Below are 19,289 nucleotides of genomic sequence, written 5' to 3' on the forward strand. Positions count from 1 at the left end.
ACCAAGAGTCTTCCAATTGAAGGGCCTGGGAGGTCAGGACCCTCAGGAAAGTGCTGGGGAGTCTGTCGTGGGAACACCCAGCAGATCTCAGAAATCTCCATGGGCCCTGCTGGACACTCATGTGGGATAACTGGTGGCCACATTTTCCATGTTACCAGTGAGCTCTGACTGTTCCTAATGGGACCAGAATGGAGCCAAGGTGCCTTCTCAATGTCAGAGACAGCGATGGTCCCAGAAACAACCCAGGTAATCTCTATGCCAGCAAAATGTGGGTTCACAGTGAGGAGCACATCCTGGGTTGGGGCATGTTCTTTAGTGGGAAGACTGCTGTCCACAGAAAGCTTAGAAATGGGGCAGGGGATGCATTTCCTCAAACAGGATTTAGGGCTTGGTCTCTCAGAATCCCACTCTTGTACAACTGATGTGGCATCTGTGTTTTTTTTCTCATCATAGTTCAGGCTTTGAGCTGTGAAATACCCTGCCTCATGAATATGCAAATAACCTGAGGTCTCCTGAGATAATATAGATATATTGGTGCCCTGAGAGCATCACATAACAACCACATCCCTCCTCTAAAGAAGTCCCTGGGAGCACAGCTCATCACCATGGACTGGACCTGGAGGCTCCTCTTTGTGGTGGCAGCAGCTACAGGTAAGGGGCTTCCTGGTCTCAAAGCTGAGGAAGGGATCCCGGTTTAGTTAAAGAGGGTTTTGTTCACTCCTGTGTCCTCTCCACAGGTGCCCAGTCCCAGGTCCAGCTGGTGCAGTCCGGGGCTGAGGTGAAGAAGCCTGGGGCCTCAGTGAAGGTCTCCTGCAAGGCTTCTGGATACACCTTCAGCACCTATGCTATCAGTTGGGTGCGACAGGCCCCTGGACAAGGGCTTGAGTGGATGGGAGGGATCATCCCTCTTGTTGGTATAACAAACTACGCACAGAAGTTCCAGGGCAGAGTCATGATTACCGCGGACACGTCCACGAGCACAGCCTACATGGAGCTGAGCAGCCTGAGATCCGAGGACACGGCCGTGTATTACTGTGCGAGAGACACAGTGTGAAAACCACATCCCGAGAGTGTCAGAAACCCTGAGGGAGGAGGCAGCTGTGCAGGACTGAGGAGATGACAGGGGTTATTATGTATAAGGCTGTTTACAAAATGGGTTATATATTTGAGAATAAAAAGAACAATAGAAACAAGTACATACTCTAATTTTAAGATAAATATTCCATTCAAGAGTCATCATAGAAGGCAAATTCACAGAGTGGAAAAGGCCACACTCAATAAAGTTGATACAAACATTCCATGAAGGTGCTACTGTGAACAAGTTTTCCAATGGGATGAATATATGATTTGCAACAAGGTTATTTGATCACGTGGTGAGACTAAGAATGATGCTTAAAAAGTGGCAAAAATTTCTTTCAAATGTTTCTGTCACTCCTTATCATAAAGTTTATTTTAGAGCATTTTTGGGATTACAAAGAAATTGCACAGAAGGTGTGAGAATTCCCATGACTCCCTGCCCTACACAGGCACAGCCTCCTCCACCACGACCATCCTGCCCCACAGGCACAAATCAGTTACAATGGCTCAATCTCCAAGGACACTTGGTTCCTTCTTTTTCTGGTGATGCCCTAATATAACAAACCTAAAGTATTTCAGAGCACCACAGGTTTTTTTCAGTGCTTTCTAGAACTGATATTAGTCAGAGGGAAAGTGGGTGAGGCTATTACTATTTGAACTCTTTCTTCCAAAATCCACAAAATATATGTTAATTTAGAGCATATCTTACTTCTGGTTTACAATGCTCCTTCCCAAAGAGTAAGATTTTTAAGCTTTTAGAGGCAGGTTCATATCTCTAAAAGGCCAGAAAGTTCTGGCGAATCCCATAATGAACATCCTTTCATGAGAATTGGAGACCCTGGCAATGAGAGACTCCATGTACAATGCCCTAGAGTTGGATTAGGTACACTGCAAGCTCTTGGGTGGTGGGTCTGAATAATGTGGTTTGTGCAGCAAATGCAAACACATTCATGGGACCAGGTAGGAACAAAAGCTTCCCTTTTCAAAGGGACTGTGCACCCGAAGGAGCCCTCACAGAGGTGGGCACTGCTCACCCTTGATGAGTGCACATTAGCCAGAGGCATGATCACGATTGGTCTTGCGGGTAAAAAGCATCACTGAGGTCATAGGTTATGAAAATGTGTGTCATCCTCCAGCTGAGCAAGTCCATCTGCTTGCTTGTGGGCGCCAACCCCATGGAGGGTGCACTCTGGGAGATGACAAGATGAACGTAAACCTCCTCTCAGTAATTATCCACTGCCACACACTCAGAACAAACCTGGGCTCCAGAAAGGGATACATGCCTGCCAAAATAAACAGAGCTTAAGGAGTTTATTACCTGGTGAATATACTGCCCAAAACCACACGTTTCAGGAAGATTAGCTCAGAAATCTTTACCAAGTGACTGAAGGGCAGTGGCGGGTGAGGTGACGGGACAGCCTCAGGGCTGCACATGAGGAGGGCTCCCTCCCCCATGCAGGCTTTTCCTCCAGGAGCTGCACCAGGAACTCATGAAGGATCAGGGAGAATTCTGAGAACACCCTGCTGCGGTGCTGCCTAGAGGGGAAGAATAAATATGAAAAAATACAACTCTGAGTAACGTATGGGCATTCGTTCATGAAAACTGTTTTTCTGGAAGCTTGTGAAGGTCTTGAAATACCACCGATTAGCTGAGGGCAAACATTGAAACCCTCCTTCACAAGGAGTTCAAGCAGGCTGGATGTGTCCTTCTATGGGTGATCTTCCCCAGCCCCTTCCTCTTCCCAGCTCATTGCTGGCTCTCTGTGTAAACGGTTCTCATCAGTGGAATGTGGTTGATGAAGTGAGGTCTTCAATTTTCTCATCTTCTGTGTGGTCATGTTATTTTTTTCACCTGAGGTTTAAAAACTCACCTGCATGCAGCACCTGACAGCTTAAAATCTCTTGTGGACAAAACAGTAAGTAACAAAGGCACCCACCAGGGTTGAGCATCCCGTGTTGCTGACAGCGACCACCAGGGGTCAACGTCCTCCTCACAATCCTGTGTCAGAGCATCCCCTGAGTGATTTCATTAGCAACTTCCCAGGAGAATCAGCTGAAAACTACTTGTCCCATTTTCCATGCAGATATAACCCATCCCTTTCCCTGAAGAAACAGAGCTGAATACTAAATACACTGAATGTCGTTTTTGCTGGTTTTGCAAGTTTGTGACTTTATCACTTTCTAATTTCTGAGTTATGTGGATCACTCTACATATTTCTCTCACGGGTGTGACCAGCCTTCTGGGTGTCAAATATAATTGACTTTCTTCATGTAAAAGTGAACACAAGCTCCTCACGTCTTCTGTGCTCACTGACAAGTCTCAACTCACACAAGGTGTGTCTTTATGAGTTTTGTTTTCTGGTATCTCTACTTGGCTTATTCACCACGCCCATGTTATGTTACTTGTACAGGTAATTTACTGTTAGTTTTAAATTTTACTGTTGCTGACTTTAATTAAACAAGCAGGCAATAGTTTAGAATAGAAAACAACGTGAAGTAAAAGAGCAAGCAGTAATATTTAATATAAGTAAGCAGGCAGCTGAAAGCAAGGGAAATGTACTCTGCTGTGTGAAAGGGTATGTAGACCTCATAGTATGATGATCTTCTGCAGTTTAATCCACACTGCTACATAAGTGACAGCGTCCACTCTCTTTATACCAGAGCTTTCCCTGACATGTGCAATGAAGACTGAGCCCAGATACCTCCAACTAGACTGACCAGCACGTCTTACCAAGTGTCTGAACCGACAGCGATAGATAGCACATTTGTCTAAAAAAAAAAAAAAAAAAAAAAAAAAATTCACATTGTAAGGATACCAACTAGTTATATGGAGATAAGTTGAAAAAAATACAGCCCAAACCTGATAGGTAGTAATTTATACTTAGCAGAATTAACTTTTGTCTCCATATTTTTTTAATCATAGAGAAACTACTACTGCCACTGTCCAAATTACTGAATATCTTATTCCTAGAATGAGACACTGCATAATGTGTTCTGACACGAGGGAATGTAGCTATAGTTAAGGGATAGGAGATGTGATCACAGGAACATGAGTCTGAGATCCAGCAGTTCTTGCTCCTTCACATTTTCCCAGAAACAAAGACCCCAGTAGAACAATGGAAGGGGCTGACTTAAGTCTCCAGTCTGATGTGAGATAAACAGCAGGTATTTTATGCCTCTGTTTTATAGTAGGAAATTTAATCTTTAAGGAAGATCCATTCTGGGGATAAAACTATTCTCCAGGATGTTTTAAACGCCCCCAAAATGAGAGCACTACAGTGCCCCATGGCCAGAAGCTACAACGCCTGGGTCTGGAAACCAATGCACAGAAATATCAATTTCTCTTACCACATGTATGATGGAAATTTGAAGAATGTAATCATAGGCTGTGATGGACTGGAGGTCCTGGTACATAAGAAGAAATGTGTCTGCAGTGGGTACAGAATTAGTCTCATCAAACAATTGTGCTACTGTGGTGCTCACACTGGTGGACCAGCTGACCAAGAAAGTGTTGTAAGAGCTGCAGTGTTTAGTGATTCCTATCATATTTAGGGCTACATTTGCATCTTTCGAGAGAGAGAGATAAGGCCTAGGCTGTGCATGTTGGCTCACGCCTGTAATCCCAGCACTTTGGGAGGCCGAGGCAGGCAGATCACGAGGTTAGGAGATCAAGACCATCCTGGCTAACATGGTGAAACCTAGTCTCTACTAAAAATACAAAAAATTAGCTGGGCATGGTGGCGGGCGCCTGTAGTCCCAGCTACTCGGGAGTCTGAGGTAGGAGAATGACGTGAACCCAGGAGGCGGAGCTTGCAGTGAGCCGAGATTGGGCTACTGCACTCCAGCCTGGGCGACAGAGCGAGGCTCCATCTCAAAAAAAAAAAAAAAAAAAAAAAAAATCTAGCCTAAATAGAGTCTATGGATTTATTTTCTTTTCTTCAAAATGAGGCAAAAATAAAAAATTCACATCAACTAAAATGCAGACGATGATGAAGTGATCAAGGACGACAGTCACTCAGTGTTTCAGGTGTGTTTTCCCAAAGTCCCACAACAAGTGAGAACCTGAACTCTGGAGTCCGGGGCATCTCTGAGAAGATTCTAGAAGGTTGACGGGAGCAAACAGTGATTCATGTCTCGGGGAATTTCAGGGGTACCTGCTCTAGGGGAAAGAAAAGCCTGAGCCTCTCCCACAGTGTGCTCTGTTAAAAATTTTGGCTTATTGTATTCTTCAAAACAAATATTTTTGTTTAGTCCTCTTTTAAATTTTTTATCTCTGTTAAAATTCTCACATTGTTCTTGCATGCTGCCACTAGCTTATTAAACATGTTTCTCATATTTATTTAAATATTCTGCCAGGACATCCATATTTTTTTTTATTCATTGATGCCAGATTGTGGACCTCTGTGTTGTCTGTCTGTTTGGACCATGTTCCCTGTTTCTTCATTTTCCTTGACTGTCTTTGTTGCTTTATGTTCATCATAACAAGCAGCTCTTTGCTCATCATAACAAACAGCCACACTCTTCAAAGACTAGGCTCATAGAGACCACCCTCACCAATCACTTCACTCAGTGATTGTGGATCTCTCAAAACTTCATAATCACTTCATAATATTCAAACTTCTGTCTCTGTTCTTAGTGGCCCCCAGGTTTAGAGAATGTTGGGTTGTGCCAGGACTCCCAAGTAGGGGAGGTAGAAACTATTTACTCAAGCAGCCTCTTGAACAGGTGCACCATTAAACACAGTGTTATTATTGAGGTATGATTCATCAAAATAATGTTAGTTCAAGCTCCTCTCGACCAGTCATCTAACATTGAAATGTTATAATTTCTTATTTGGATCTCTCTGGAGTTTATCTTTTGAATATTTAGGTAAAATTATAAACCAGTATAAAGCTGCCTATTTGGCAAATGATCTGCTGCAGAATTTTCATCTTCTGTGTATCTCTTTTTGTACTTAAATCTAAGTTTTTATTAATCATGTATCCAGAATATAGAAATATGTCTTAAAATTCCTTCTTTTTTTAAGTTTATTGGGTTTCCAGAAGATGTGAGAACCTTCTTTATTTATAAAATACCTGATTCCACGTTGCTGAATAGTTTCCTCTTTAATTTATCTCCTCCTCTCACATTGTATTATATTAAGCAAGGAGAAATCAAAACACACCATCCACACTTTGCTTAGAAATCCCCAAAGCTAAATTTTTAAGTATCACTTACTAATTCTAATTTTACCCATTATAACCTAATTAACATAAAATCTATAACAAGGTACACATACTTTCCAGTATCCAATACCATGTTTGTGACAGAAACAGAGCATGTGTGTTCTCTGAAACGTGGTCGCCTGAGACCTGAGATGAGGGATCATGTAGATATTGTTCTGGTTTCTAAGGCTGGGGACAGCAATAGTGATAACAATTCTGAACGCACTGGCTCCTACTTGAAAGGTTATAGGTAAATTTAAAGCTGCAATTTTATAATAACACCTTGTCTGAATGAAGCTCAGAGGACGAGGCCACATCCCAGGTCACACAGTGAAGAGGAATGGAGCTGTGCTCTGCTCCCCACACTACCTACAAATGCCAGGCACGAACTCAGGTTCCACTGACGCACGGCATCTAGAGCACAGCTCTCAGGGGATGATGTTAGGGCACCTGCTTCCTCAGGCAGGGCGCTTTCTTCTCTCAATTGTCCACTTGCTCCTTCTGCAGGCTCTGGAGTGAGCACTTGTATTGCCATAATTTATACATGTTCTCTCCCCTAATATAAAAAAACCCATATTTATTGAATTTTCAGTTTAATTTCCTCTGAAGCACATTGGGTGAGCAGAAAGAAATAAATCACATTCCTTATCCTCCCACACAGCCAAAGATTCCTGAAGACAGAGCTGATGTGATGTACTCATAGGTGGATCTCTGCCCCTCAGAGGTGGCCTTGGTCTTCAAGTTTCAGCAATTCTGGGAAGCGAAGGACACCTCCATCTCCTCCTCCCTGCTCTGCAGCTCACAGGAGAACAGCTTTCTTATTGGAATATCTTGTGTTTAAGTAATAAGAGTCCCTGTTTCAGGTTTGGGGGACTGAGTGCAACTACTGGATCCAGCCCAGGACTGGAGATACTTTCCAGAACAGAACATCACCTGAGACATGACCAGTCACACTGCTTCACTTTCACAATTTCAGCTTCCTCAGAAGAAAATTAAAATTGTTGATACTTTTTTATAAGCATTGTGCCATGTCCTTTCTCTGTTTTCCTGCCTGTTCATTTGTGTCATACCAGATGCCTGTTATACATAATAAGATCAAAATTCTGCCCCCAGTAGCACATCAATGGAGACCTTTGATTGGACTTTTGGTTTATGCTCTGACATGTAGATTATAATGTTCATCACCCTCATTTTTATGTCAAAAGAAATCTGCATAATCTGAATGCCAATACTTTTTGGAATCCACTAAGTAACTTAAATTGAAAAATAAATACCTACGCAAGGACCTGGATAGACAGGCAAGTCCAGAATGGCAGTTGACAGTTGCTTAACTGGAAGAGAAGCTGCAGAAGCCACAAGCTGTTGAGGACACTTACGTGGTCAGCACTATAGACGTCCGAAAGACAGATGTGGACTTGGTCAACATGACTGTTCCAGAGGGTCTTGTGCTTCTACGTTTTACGGGCTTTCTCTCCAGAAACCTCCAGATTCTAAAAAATACTATCCAAATACATTTCTTATCGGTCAGATTGGAAAATATTAATTACTGAGAAATGTAACAGGAGGAGCCTTTTTCTAAAGCTTCGACAGGGAAGGACTTTCCCAGAACTTATCCTACATGAAGGAAGACAAATCTCGTATTGCAGATTTCTCCCCCATTCTTCCATTATTATACAAATGAGTAAAGTTAGCCAATAGGGGTTAGATGAAAGTAAATAGTCCAGGTAGACTGAAACCACAAAAGGGAGTAATGGTCAAAAACAGCTTTTCTCCTGGGGATTCCTGGTGAAAGTCGCAGCCCAGAAGAGGAAGCCGATCGCGTCTCTAGGTTTCCATTGTCAAAACAGGCAGTGCTGACCTGCACTGCACAATCCATTCTAATCAGGATGATGGCTCTGGATTAAAGATGAGAGTGTGGCAATGCACAGACTCTGAGGAGAACATACAGAAAATAAAAAAAAAATGGCAGACTCAGACAAGGACAGTAGAGCAATATGAAGCCTCTGACTTCAACATTTTTAAAAACAAGATCTTGGAAACTCCCTCATTCACCTCAGCTTCTTTTATCATGAAGCCTTTGCAAGGTTCTTAGCTGAGACAAAGAAAATAACAACCTGCATGCACTTCCCAAGTCTCCACTTGGATCCTGTTTGCTTTAGATCTCTAGGAGGAAAAGTCAGACACCTGGGCCTAGTGTCAGTGTAGGAGGCACTTTCTACAGGTGAGGCACTAGGAAGAAGGGAAAACGGATGTTATTGGAATATTGGATATGAAGCATGCTCTCATCTGAAAGCATCTGCACCTGCTGGAAATCTCAGAAGCAACATTCAGCTGCAGGGAACAAGGCACACCCAAATCTCCTGTAAGGTTTTGGATTCATTTTCCACTGATTCGGTGCATCTGGAGCTTAGAGAAGGGGCTCCCTCCTGTGTCATAGAATCCTTGCTTTGGGTCTCCCTGTAGAGTTCATTAGGTTTAGTAAGGCTAATCAATTATTTCAAGAGACGGTGTCAGCAGCGTATGCTGTCACTGAAGGAGTATTCTAAGCCAGGACAAAGCCATTTCATGTTAGGCTAGGGAAGCTGAGGGAAAATGCTTTGTGAGCCCCATGGGAACTTCCTCGCAAGGCAAGGCCTGGGCTGGAGGGGACACTCAGGAGCCACCCAGCACAGGTTCCAGCCCCGGAGCAGGTGCACAGGAGGCTGGGGACGAGGTTTCCTCTCAGCGCCTGTGTCTTCCTTTGTCAACAACAACAACAACAAAAAAAGAAACCCCCTAAGTGTTCAAGAAGTTGCTGATATGCCTTTAAATATCCTGTTACATCAGAATCATTCATGTAACTTAAGGCAACCAGAACTATTTTTTAAAGTGGGTTTCAAGGACTGTAAATATCTTAATAGTGAGGATATAAAGGATAGGAATGGTTTTACTAATTGAAAGGATACAGAATTGTGGGAGTCTCTATATTCCTATGAATAAACAATTCAGATTTCAGTGTTAAGTAATGTTGCCTACATTGTGTGAGTGACAGGGCAGTGATGGATCTGAGAGTGTGGCAGGTGCACAGACCTAGTGAGTCAGAAATCAATATGGAAAGATGAGGATCTATGGATATGAACTGAAAGCATGTAAACAGTTCATGAAATTCTATTAAATGGAGTAGGAAATAAAACCCAAACTTATCCAAAACACAAATTCCTTTACGATTATTTTGGGAGCAGTGAGTTCATCAGGAACCCCAAACTTCTCTTACATCTTCTGATTCCTACTGTCCATGAGATGAGAAAATTAGCTCTAACTATGCATCACAGGGCAAATCTGTAAACCAAGAGTGTTTCTATTGAAGATCATGGAGGATCAGGAAGCCAGGCAGGTGCTGGAGACACTGTCTCAGGAGCGCCCAGATGATCTCAGGGGGACCTGCTGGACACTCACGTGGGACATCAGCTGTCACTTTCTCAGAGTCACCAGTGAGCTGTGCTGGTGCCTGATGGGACTAGGATGGGGTCAAGGCACCTTCTCAGTGTCATGGAGAGTGATGGTTCCAGAAATCATCCAGGTGGTCTCTGCGCTAATCAAATATGGGTTCACAGTGAGGAGCATGTCCTCTGGGTGCTTGGTCTTCAGTGAAAGGACCTCTGGACACCAAACGTTTGTAAACGGAGCAGAGCCTGCATTTCCTCAAGGAGGACTAGGGCTTGGAGCATCAGCATCCCACTCTTGTAAGGGTGATGTGTCATTTACCTTCCCTTCCTTATCCTGAATCAGGGTCTTGAGCTATGAAATGCTCTGACTCATGAATATGCAAATAACCTGAGATCCACTGATGTAAATATGGATATGTCTCAGCCCTGAGAGCATCACCCAGAAACCACATCCCTCAGCTAGAGAAGCCCCAGGCAGCGCAGCTCCTCACCATGGACTGGACTTGGAGGATCCTCTTCCTGGTGGCAGCAGCGACAGGTAAGAGGCTGTCAAGTCCCAGTGATGAGGACGGGATTGAGTGCAGTCAGGGGGGCTCTCATCCACTCCTGTGTTGTCTCCACAGGTGCCCACTCCCAGGTCCAGCTGGTGCAGTCTGGGGCTGAGGTGAAGAAGCCTGGGTCCTCAGTGAAGGTCTCCTGCAAGGCTTCTGGATACACCTTTACTAGCTCTGCTATGTAGTGGGTGCGACAGGCCCCTGGACAAGGCCTTGAGTGGATAGGATGGATCATCATTGGCAATGGTAACACAAACTATGCACAGAAGTTCCAGGGCAGAGTCACCATTACCAGGGACACGTCCATGAGCACAGCCTACATGGAGCTGAGCAGCCTGAGATCTGAGGACACAGCCGTGTATTACTGTGCAGCAGACACAGTGTGAAAACCACATCCTGAGAGTGTCAGAAACCCCAGGAAGAGGCAGCTGTGCTGGCATGGAGGAGATGACAAAGATTATTAGATTGAAGATTTTCTTAGAAAATGACATTAAGTCATTAAAGAAAAGGAACAACATAAATGTGTATTTGAGAAATTTTAATTTTAATTATTTATTAAATTTATTCTGTTAACTATTTCAGAGATTTTAATATGAATCCAATTAATTAAGCTGATACAGACTTCCTCTGAACGTATCTTTTAAACATCAATTTTTAAATCAGTGTTGTAAATATTTTGGAACACCGACACAAGAACACATTTTAAGTCTACTTTTATCTCTATTTTTTAAAAATGCCAAAAAGAATCTTATTTTGTGCATGTTCCATTTTGAATTCCCACCATCAATGCATGATAGTTCTTGGTTTTCCTCATTCAAATTGCCATTTATCATTAAGAGTATTGTGTGTTTTAACCCTTCTACTAGGTGAGTAATGTTATCTAATTTTTATTTAAATGCACGGGTCCCTAAATAAATTCATATTTAACAATTTTTGTATAATTATTGGTGAGATGCCTCTCATGATATTTGATTCAATTTTTAACTGCTATTTTTATGAGTTGTATGTATATTTGCATATTGATTACAAAAGTCATTTAACAAATTAAAATAATTCATTTAACAAATATGTGACTTGGAGTTTTTGTCTCCATGTTTCCGGTTGTCTTTTACTTCCTTATGCCTGTGTATTGCAGAAAAATATGTGTGTGTGTGCGCGCGCGTGTGTGCGTATATGTGTACAAGTTTACATGAAAAACATGTAAATTTTTATTCATTCAAAGATCATGTCTTTGGCATTATATCTGATATCTCATTATAAAATACACTAATAGTGATTATTTTTTTCCGTATCTCTAATCTCAGGACACAATCAACTCATGAGTGTTTAACCTTCACCTACCTGAGTGGAGGACCCTCCACCTGAGATATTTGCAATATTTCTGTAAGGAGACGTGTTCTTCTTCCAATTATTTCTTTATTTAGTCAACCATTGATGTCCATATTGGTTTATGGATGTCTGTTTCATACTCTGAAGAAGATCCTTGCTACATTCTTTGTTTTATTGTTCAAATCATCAGAGCTTTATTAGGTGCTGGGAGCTCATGTAGTTTGATTCCTGCATCCTTACAATAAACCTCATCGTTTTGTTTTTGGACATTTCCCTGTTTCCAGGTATTACAATAAATTCTAAGCTTGTTTTCTATGTTAACTTTTTTTACATAGAATTAGCCATTTTTCTAAAGACTGTTTGTTTCCGATGTTAAAGAATAGTATTAAAATTTTAAAAATGTCATACTGGTATGTGTGTTGTTAATGTGGTGTAAGTACTTCTAGGACCTCTCAACCAATTGGCCTAGTAAATGTCCATGTTTATATGAACCCATGTTTATGGACACATCGAAACTATTTATGTATCTAATCTTCTGTAACTTGATTACATTAAAAATGAGAACACACTGGTGTCTCCACCCAACTATGCTACCACATGGACCTTTCCAGCCTTCCTTCCTTGACTGCCCATAACCACCCACTGCAAAGTGAGCAACCCAGTCCTAACATATGTCATTTTATTACTTAGCTGCACAATTTCAGGACACATGCATAGCAGTATCAGAAACATGTTTCTAATGAGCTTTACATTTATCTACTAGAACACACTGCTTATGTGCAGTTTCTTTACACTATAAACATATAGAATTTCCTCATTTTCAAAGTTGCTTAGGTCAGCAACTTCATTTTCCACTTTCTTCAGTGAAGTCATTTCAATGACAATGTATAATGGCATGTATTTGAAATTCTTTAAAAGCCAAAACTATAGTCAGGTAAACATATAGAGGATATTCAAGCAATTTAGAGAGTGGGTATAAAATAAGTAAAAATGGCACTGTTTAAGAAGAGTAAAATTATTTTTAGTGATATACATGGCAGAATTAATTTGGCTAAGCTCATACTGTTGTGACAGAAAATATAAACCTAAATATATACAATTTTTGTAAAAAAATATTTAGCAGTTCATTATTCCAGGATTAAATGCAGACTGTATAAAATTATCTAATAAATTATTTGATGAGGGTGGGGATATCATGAGACACATGCAACAAAGAATGAAGTAATTTTCCTCATTTGCATATAAGATGTTTCCATTCACTAAAGATCTTTAATAAAAAAATCAATTTTCTATATGATCCAGGTTTTTTTCCTTCTGACAAGCAAATAACCCATAGGATTCTTTTCTTTCCTTGGTTGAGAAAGATTTTCCACAAGCTTCAACACATGTCAGGCATGCACTGTCCCTGAATGGGCATTTACCCTCAGATGGGTACACACACCTGTCAGCATGTGGGCTCTTCTGTCAGACAAACACACCTTTCCTCATGTGGATTCTTCCCTCAGACAAACACACATGTCCCCACATGGACTCTTTCCTCAGACCACCACATATGTCCTTACATTTACTCTTTCCTCAGGAAACAGACATTTCCTCATGTGGACTCTTGTTTCAAACAAACAAACATGTCTCCATGTGAACTCTTCAGTCAGATAAGTACACATATTTCCACATTGACTGTTTCCTTACACAAGCACATATATCCAATATTGAGCTGTTTTGTGAGAAAGGTATCCCTTTTCTCTGGAATTGTATTTTTATGTTCTTACTGGACATATTTTTTGATAATGTTTGCTACTACAAAGATACCTGAACACTGTCCATACTAGAGAATAAGAAAGAGTAATGGGCAGATTAACCCTGTGCATCCAGACACAGGAATCTTTGATCCTGCCGTCCCTGAAATGGAGACACAGAGGATGGATGAGCAATACTGAGTGGTGCGCCCATGATCACAAAAAGAAAGACATGGAAATGTGTCCCTTCCCAACCTCATGAAAGGCAGCTCATCCCCTGTTCCTTCAGGCCCTGGTGAGGAGCCACCCCATGTCTGTGCCCTTTCGCAGTGTTCACACCATGGGGTCTGCACTGATCTGGGCTTCCCTTCTCATCACTCTCAGTATTAGGGTCCCTTATGAATCAGGTACAGCTGTGGTTGCTCCAGATGAGACTGTTCTTCCATTTCCTCTGTGTTTGCAGAAGTCTTGTGTGAAGTTTATTGGTGGAGTCAGAGGGGGAAAATTGTACAGCCCAGCAGTTCACTGAGACTCTCCTGAAAAGCCTCTGATTTCACCTTTACCAGCTGCAGCATGAGCTTGGTCCAGCAGACTTCATGACAGGGATTGGTGTGGGTGGCAACAGTGAGTGATCAAGTGGGAGTTCTCAGGATTACTCTCCATGAGTACAAATAAATTAACAGTCCCAAGTGACACCCTTTCAAGTACAGTCTACCTTACACTGACCAACCTGAAAGCCAAGGACAAGGCCTTGTATTACTGTGAGGGACACAGGAGAGGGAACATCTGTGTGAGCCCAGACACAAAAATCTCTGCAGGAAGACAGGAGGGAATTGCATTGTAGATGCTCCTCATAACCACAAAGGGGCAGTCAGGACCACCAGGAGGCTCTCAGGACACCTGGGGATGCTCAGAACCACCACGGGTGCTCAGGACATCAGGGGGCGCTCAGGACCACGAGGGGGCGCTCAGGACACCAGGGGGCGCTCAGGACACCAGGGGGTGCTCAGGACACCAGGGGGCGCTCAGAACCACCAGGGGCTGCTCAGTACATGAGGGTTCTCTTAGGCGGCAGCTCCACATCAGGAGCCTGAGAGGCTGTGGTTTCCTTTTAAACCTTGGTGATTCCTGACCTGGTCAAGGAAAAGTCTTTCCCGGGATCTCTCACCATTTCTTCTTTGTAAGTCCATGATTTCTTTTACCTACAAAACATTAACTTAGAACAGGGATTTAATTCAACTTTTAATGCTGCAGATTTTCCAAGTAATACTGGCAATGATCCCTCAGGACAATTTTGAAAATAGGTTATTTATATATTTTATTTATGTAAAATGATACTATCTTTAAAATAGTACAATTTTTAAAATCACACCTGTAATCCCAGCACTTTGGGAGGCTGAGGCAGGCAGATCACTTGAGCTCAGGAGTTTTACAACAGCCTGGCAACACAGTGAGATCTTTTCTATACAAAACAAAAAAACATCAATAAAAAATAGCTAGGTGTGGTGCTACCTCTGGAATCAGCTACTTGAAAGGCTGAGGCGGGAGGATCCCTTAAGCCTGGGAGGTTGATGCTGCAGTGAACTGTGATTGTGCCACTGCACTCCAGCCTGGTTGACAGAGTGAGACCCTTTCTTTAAAAAAATGCATATCCTCAATACAAACTGTTTCAATGAATAGAGCTTTGTGTTGTTGTGCTGTAACAGTCAAACAATTGTATGTATTTTCTAACTTTAACTCAGCATATGCATGGTGTTTTGTTTCTTTTACTTTCATCTGCTGTTTTTGGAAATTAAACACCACTTTAAAGGCTCTTGTTCTCCCCTTTGGTTTGCTTCAGGTGTTCTGTTTGTCAGACTATTTCTCTATCTTCCCTGTTTCTTTGAAAGTCTTTTTTCTTCCTCAGTCTCCACGCAGGATAAAGAAAGTCCCTTTACTTTCTGTCCTCCAAGTCTGGTGAATCAGTTCCCTTTTCTTCATAATCACTGAAGCCAACAAAGTTTAGGAGGATAATGGTTCTCCTTAGAATATGCTCATCTACCTGCAGACTCTCTGCCCTCCTCACCCTTTTCTAGGGTCCTGCAGACATCACCCTCATCCCATCCCCTCCCTTCCCTAAGTACCACAGAGTGGGCTCTGCAGCTCCTGCTGCCCTCTGTGTGCTCAGCCCTGGGGCTCGCTTGTGCTGTGATGATGAAATCTAAATCCCCATGTGCTTGGACCACCCTCTAGGAAGATGCCATTGTGAGTGAGTCCTGAAAAGCATGGGCTGTGTTCAGTTTCATATTGCTGGATCTTCTCTATTTTAAAGGAATACTGGCAAATAAAGACTAGAGTTTGTATTGAATATTCATGACAAAAAAGTTTTCTTTCAAAAATTTTCAAATAAAACAATTTTTCCTGCCTACTTTGAAAACTACAATGTAAATTCAACAAATAATGTAATACAATTTTAAAGGTGATGTTCATCTTATTAGTTATTCAATTTATTAAAAACAGAATGATATTTAAAATAAATTCCATTGCACATTTAAGTGACATATTTGACAAGAATGGCATTTACATACATTTTTACCAAAACATGTATTTAAATATATTTGTCTTTTTAATATTGGTATAGGCAGACATACATGTAGAAAAGCATTATTTTGCACTACAACCTCAAACTGCAAACACAATTTAAATTCAACTAAATAATTAGAATAATATGAAACAAATAGATGTGTTGTTTTGGTTTTTAGATATACATTCACTTTTGCAAGGGCACATGTATGTGTCTTTGCTGGGCTGTTGTGTATGTATGTGTGTTTGTATGACCATGGAGTTTTAAATACATCGTTAAATTACATAGTTGTATTAATCTTGGCCAGGCACAGAGGCTCAGGCCTGTAATCCCAGCACTTTGGGAGGCTTAGGCAGGCAGATGACTTGAGATTAAGAGTTCAAGACCAGCCTTGCCAACATGGCAAAACCCCATCTCTACTAAAAATACAAAAATTAGCCAGGTGTTGTGGCACGTGCCTTTAGTCCCAGTGCGACAGGGAAATGTGGGGTCAGAAATCCCACACAGAGTCCCTACTGGGGCACCACCTAGTGGAGCTGTAGAAAGAAAGCCACCGTCCTCCAGAACCCAGAATGGTAGATCCACTGGGAGCTTGCACCGTGTGCCTGGAAAAGGCACAGACACTCAATGTCAGCTCATGAATGTAGCCAGGAGGGAGACGGTGCCCTGCAAAGCCACAGGGACAGAACTGCCCAAGACCATGGGAACCCACCTGTTGCATCAGGTAACCTGGATTTGAGACATGGAGTCAAAGAAGATTATTTTGGAAAGTTAAGATTTGACTGCCCAGCTGGATTTCAGACTTGCATGAGGCCTGCAGTTTGGGCCAATTTCTCCCATTTGGAATGGCTGTATTTACACAATGCCTGAACTCCCATTGTATCTAGGAAAGAACTGGATTTTTTTTTATTTTACAGGCTCATAGATGGAAGGGACTTGCCTCATCTCAGAAGAGACCATGGGCTGTGGACTTTTGAGTTATGGCTCCAATGAGTGAAGACTTAAGGGTGCTGTTGGAAAGTCATGAATGGTTTTGAAATGTAAGGACATTAGATTTGAGAGAGGCCAGGGGTGGAATCATATGGTTTGTCTGTGTCTCTTCTCAAATCTCATCTTGAATGGTATCTCCCATAATTCCCACATGTCATGGGAGAAACCCAGTGGGAGGTGATTAAATCATGGAGGGAGTTCTTCCTTGTCCTGTTCTTTTGATAGTGGATGACTCTCATGAGATCCGATGGTTTTGAAAAATGGGAGTTTCCCTGTCCTCTCTTTGTCTGCTGCCATCTCCATGTAAGATATAACTTGCTCCTCCTTGCCTTCCACCATGATGTTGAGGCCTCCCAAGCCATGTGTAACTGTAAGTCCATTAATCTTTTTCCTCTATAAATTACCCAGTCTCGTGTGTGTCTTTATTAGCAGTGTGAAAACAGACTAATACAGCAAATATCAATCTCTTAAAATATTTTGTTGTTCTGCATGTAACATAGTAGAGTCTCATATGAGAGGTAAAACAAATAATCCATGGACCTTCAGATATTAAGTCATAGGGTAATTATGCCTGTGTCCCTGAGGGAGTGAACCAGAGGTCATACGCACTAGTGGCAGTACCTTTGGCAGAGGGTGTTCAGGGGTTTCTGAAAGTTTTGATAATTTTAATTTAAAAATTGAATTTACTATTTATTTCTTCTTCAACCTTTCCAGAAGATTGTTGGCAGTAAGAACAGCCTAGTATTGGAGTAATACTCATGAGTTAGAGAGTTATTTTGTAATTATTCTCCTGAGATTTGCGTGAGTCAATTGATATCGAAGTTCATATGTCCCAAGTTGAAATATCAGAATCAAGAAGTTTTCATCAACCTTAATGGCTGTAGTTTTTGGCAAGGCAGTGCTTCAATTCAGCCAGAAAGAAAGACAACAATGAAACTTTCAAATACAGGGGAGTCTGACCTCAGTCTCTCTCTCTTATAAACAAAAAGCTGTGCCACATCAAGATTTTTCTTCAAGCTCTCAGATAGAGTCAACATTGGGAATGGAAAAGCTAATCACTTTCTCCTTAGAAAAGGCGAAGGTCTGAGAGGAATGCAGAGTTGTGTTCATGAAGAAGATGACATTGTTATGTCTTCTCCTTTGCCCAGTGACTGCTCTCAAGCTGAGTGTTTCAGATGTCAGACATGGCCTATAGGGATGGTTGTGACTGCACGTGACTGACAGGGACTGAGTCTCTATATCTCTAAGTGTCCTGTCCTAGGAGCAGCTACAGGAGTCAGCCCTAGACTGGAAGTGCCTCACTGACCCTCTGCCTCACCTGTGCACTCTCTGGCCGGTTCAAGAAAGTCATACCCCTGCAACATCTTTTGCCAAAAGTACTCCAACTAGTATGTATGACCTATGGTCCACACCCTCAAGTACACAGCCATGGTCATCCTATGACTTGGTGTCTAGAAGACCCCTGCACTTTTAATTTTACCTCTAATATTAGACTCCACTTTATCACATGCAGACACAGCAGAATATTTTAAGACATTGATGTCTTATGCTGAAAAATTCAACAGTTCATAAAAGTCTACTTCCCATCACAGCCAGTGTTTACTGCTGAATAAGGATCTGCCATCCCCTAGGGAGGAGCTAGAATGGATGGCGTGCCCTGTTAGTAGTGATGGGATTCGATCCATCTTGTGGAAAATGGCAGCATCTTCTTCTTTTATAAGATTAAATAGTATTCTATTATGTATACATACAGCATTGTCTTTATCCATTTGTCTATCTACTGACACTCAGATTGTTTCCATATCTTGGTTGTTATTAATAGTGTTTCAATAAACATAGGATGCAGATATCTTAACAAGGTGGTAATTTCATCTGCTTTGGGTTTATTTCTAGAAGCAGAATTTCTGGTCATATAATATTTCTAGTTTTAATTCATTTGGAGCCTTTATAATGCTTTCCATAATTGTGAAAATATAGAATGATATAGCCACTAGGAAAAACAGTTTCAGTTTTGAGGTATGATCCATAAACAAATAATGTTTGATTATGGCTCTCAATGAGAGTTTCTAATAAATATGATAGAAGTCAATAAAGCTTCTCACCTTAAAGCAGGATGAATTTGTTCCCTTATTCCCTTAAAAGCAAAAGATTTGGAGCATCAACTCGTCAGCACCCATCAACTCGTCATTTACATCAGGTATAACTCCCAATGCAATCCCTCCCCCCTCCCCCCTCCCCCCTCCCCATGATAGTCCCCGGTGTGTGATGTTCCCCTTCCCAAGTCCAAGTGATCTCATTGTTCAGTTCCCACCTATGAGTGAGAACATGTGGTGTTTGGTTTTCTGTTCTTGTGATAGTTTGCTAAGAATGATAGTTTCCAGCTGCATCCATGTCCCTACAAAGGACACAAA

The 19,289-nt window shown here is 41.8% G+C and overlaps 2 gene segments (V, D, J or C); both read left to right on the forward strand.

Annotated features, from left to right (window-relative positions):
- Positions 1-507: 507 nt before the first annotated feature.
- Positions 508-1,460, forward strand: LOC116272593. The segment is given in 2 exon segments: positions 508-651; positions 738-1,460. Coding segments are annotated over 2 exon segments (363 nt in total).
- A 7,745-nt stretch (positions 1,461-9,205) lies between these two features.
- On the forward strand, positions 9,206-10,825 carry LOC101024704. The segment is given in 2 exon segments: positions 9,206-10,244; positions 10,330-10,825. Coding segments are annotated over 2 exon segments (363 nt in total).
- The last annotated feature ends 8,464 nt before the right edge of the window (positions 10,826-19,289 follow it).

This window comes from Papio anubis, unplaced genomic scaffold (genome assembly GCF_008728515.1).
Source record: "Papio anubis isolate 15944 unplaced genomic scaffold, Panubis1.0 scaffold1321, whole genome shotgun sequence".
Lineage (NCBI taxonomy): Eukaryota > Metazoa > Chordata > Mammalia > Primates > Cercopithecidae > Papio > Papio anubis.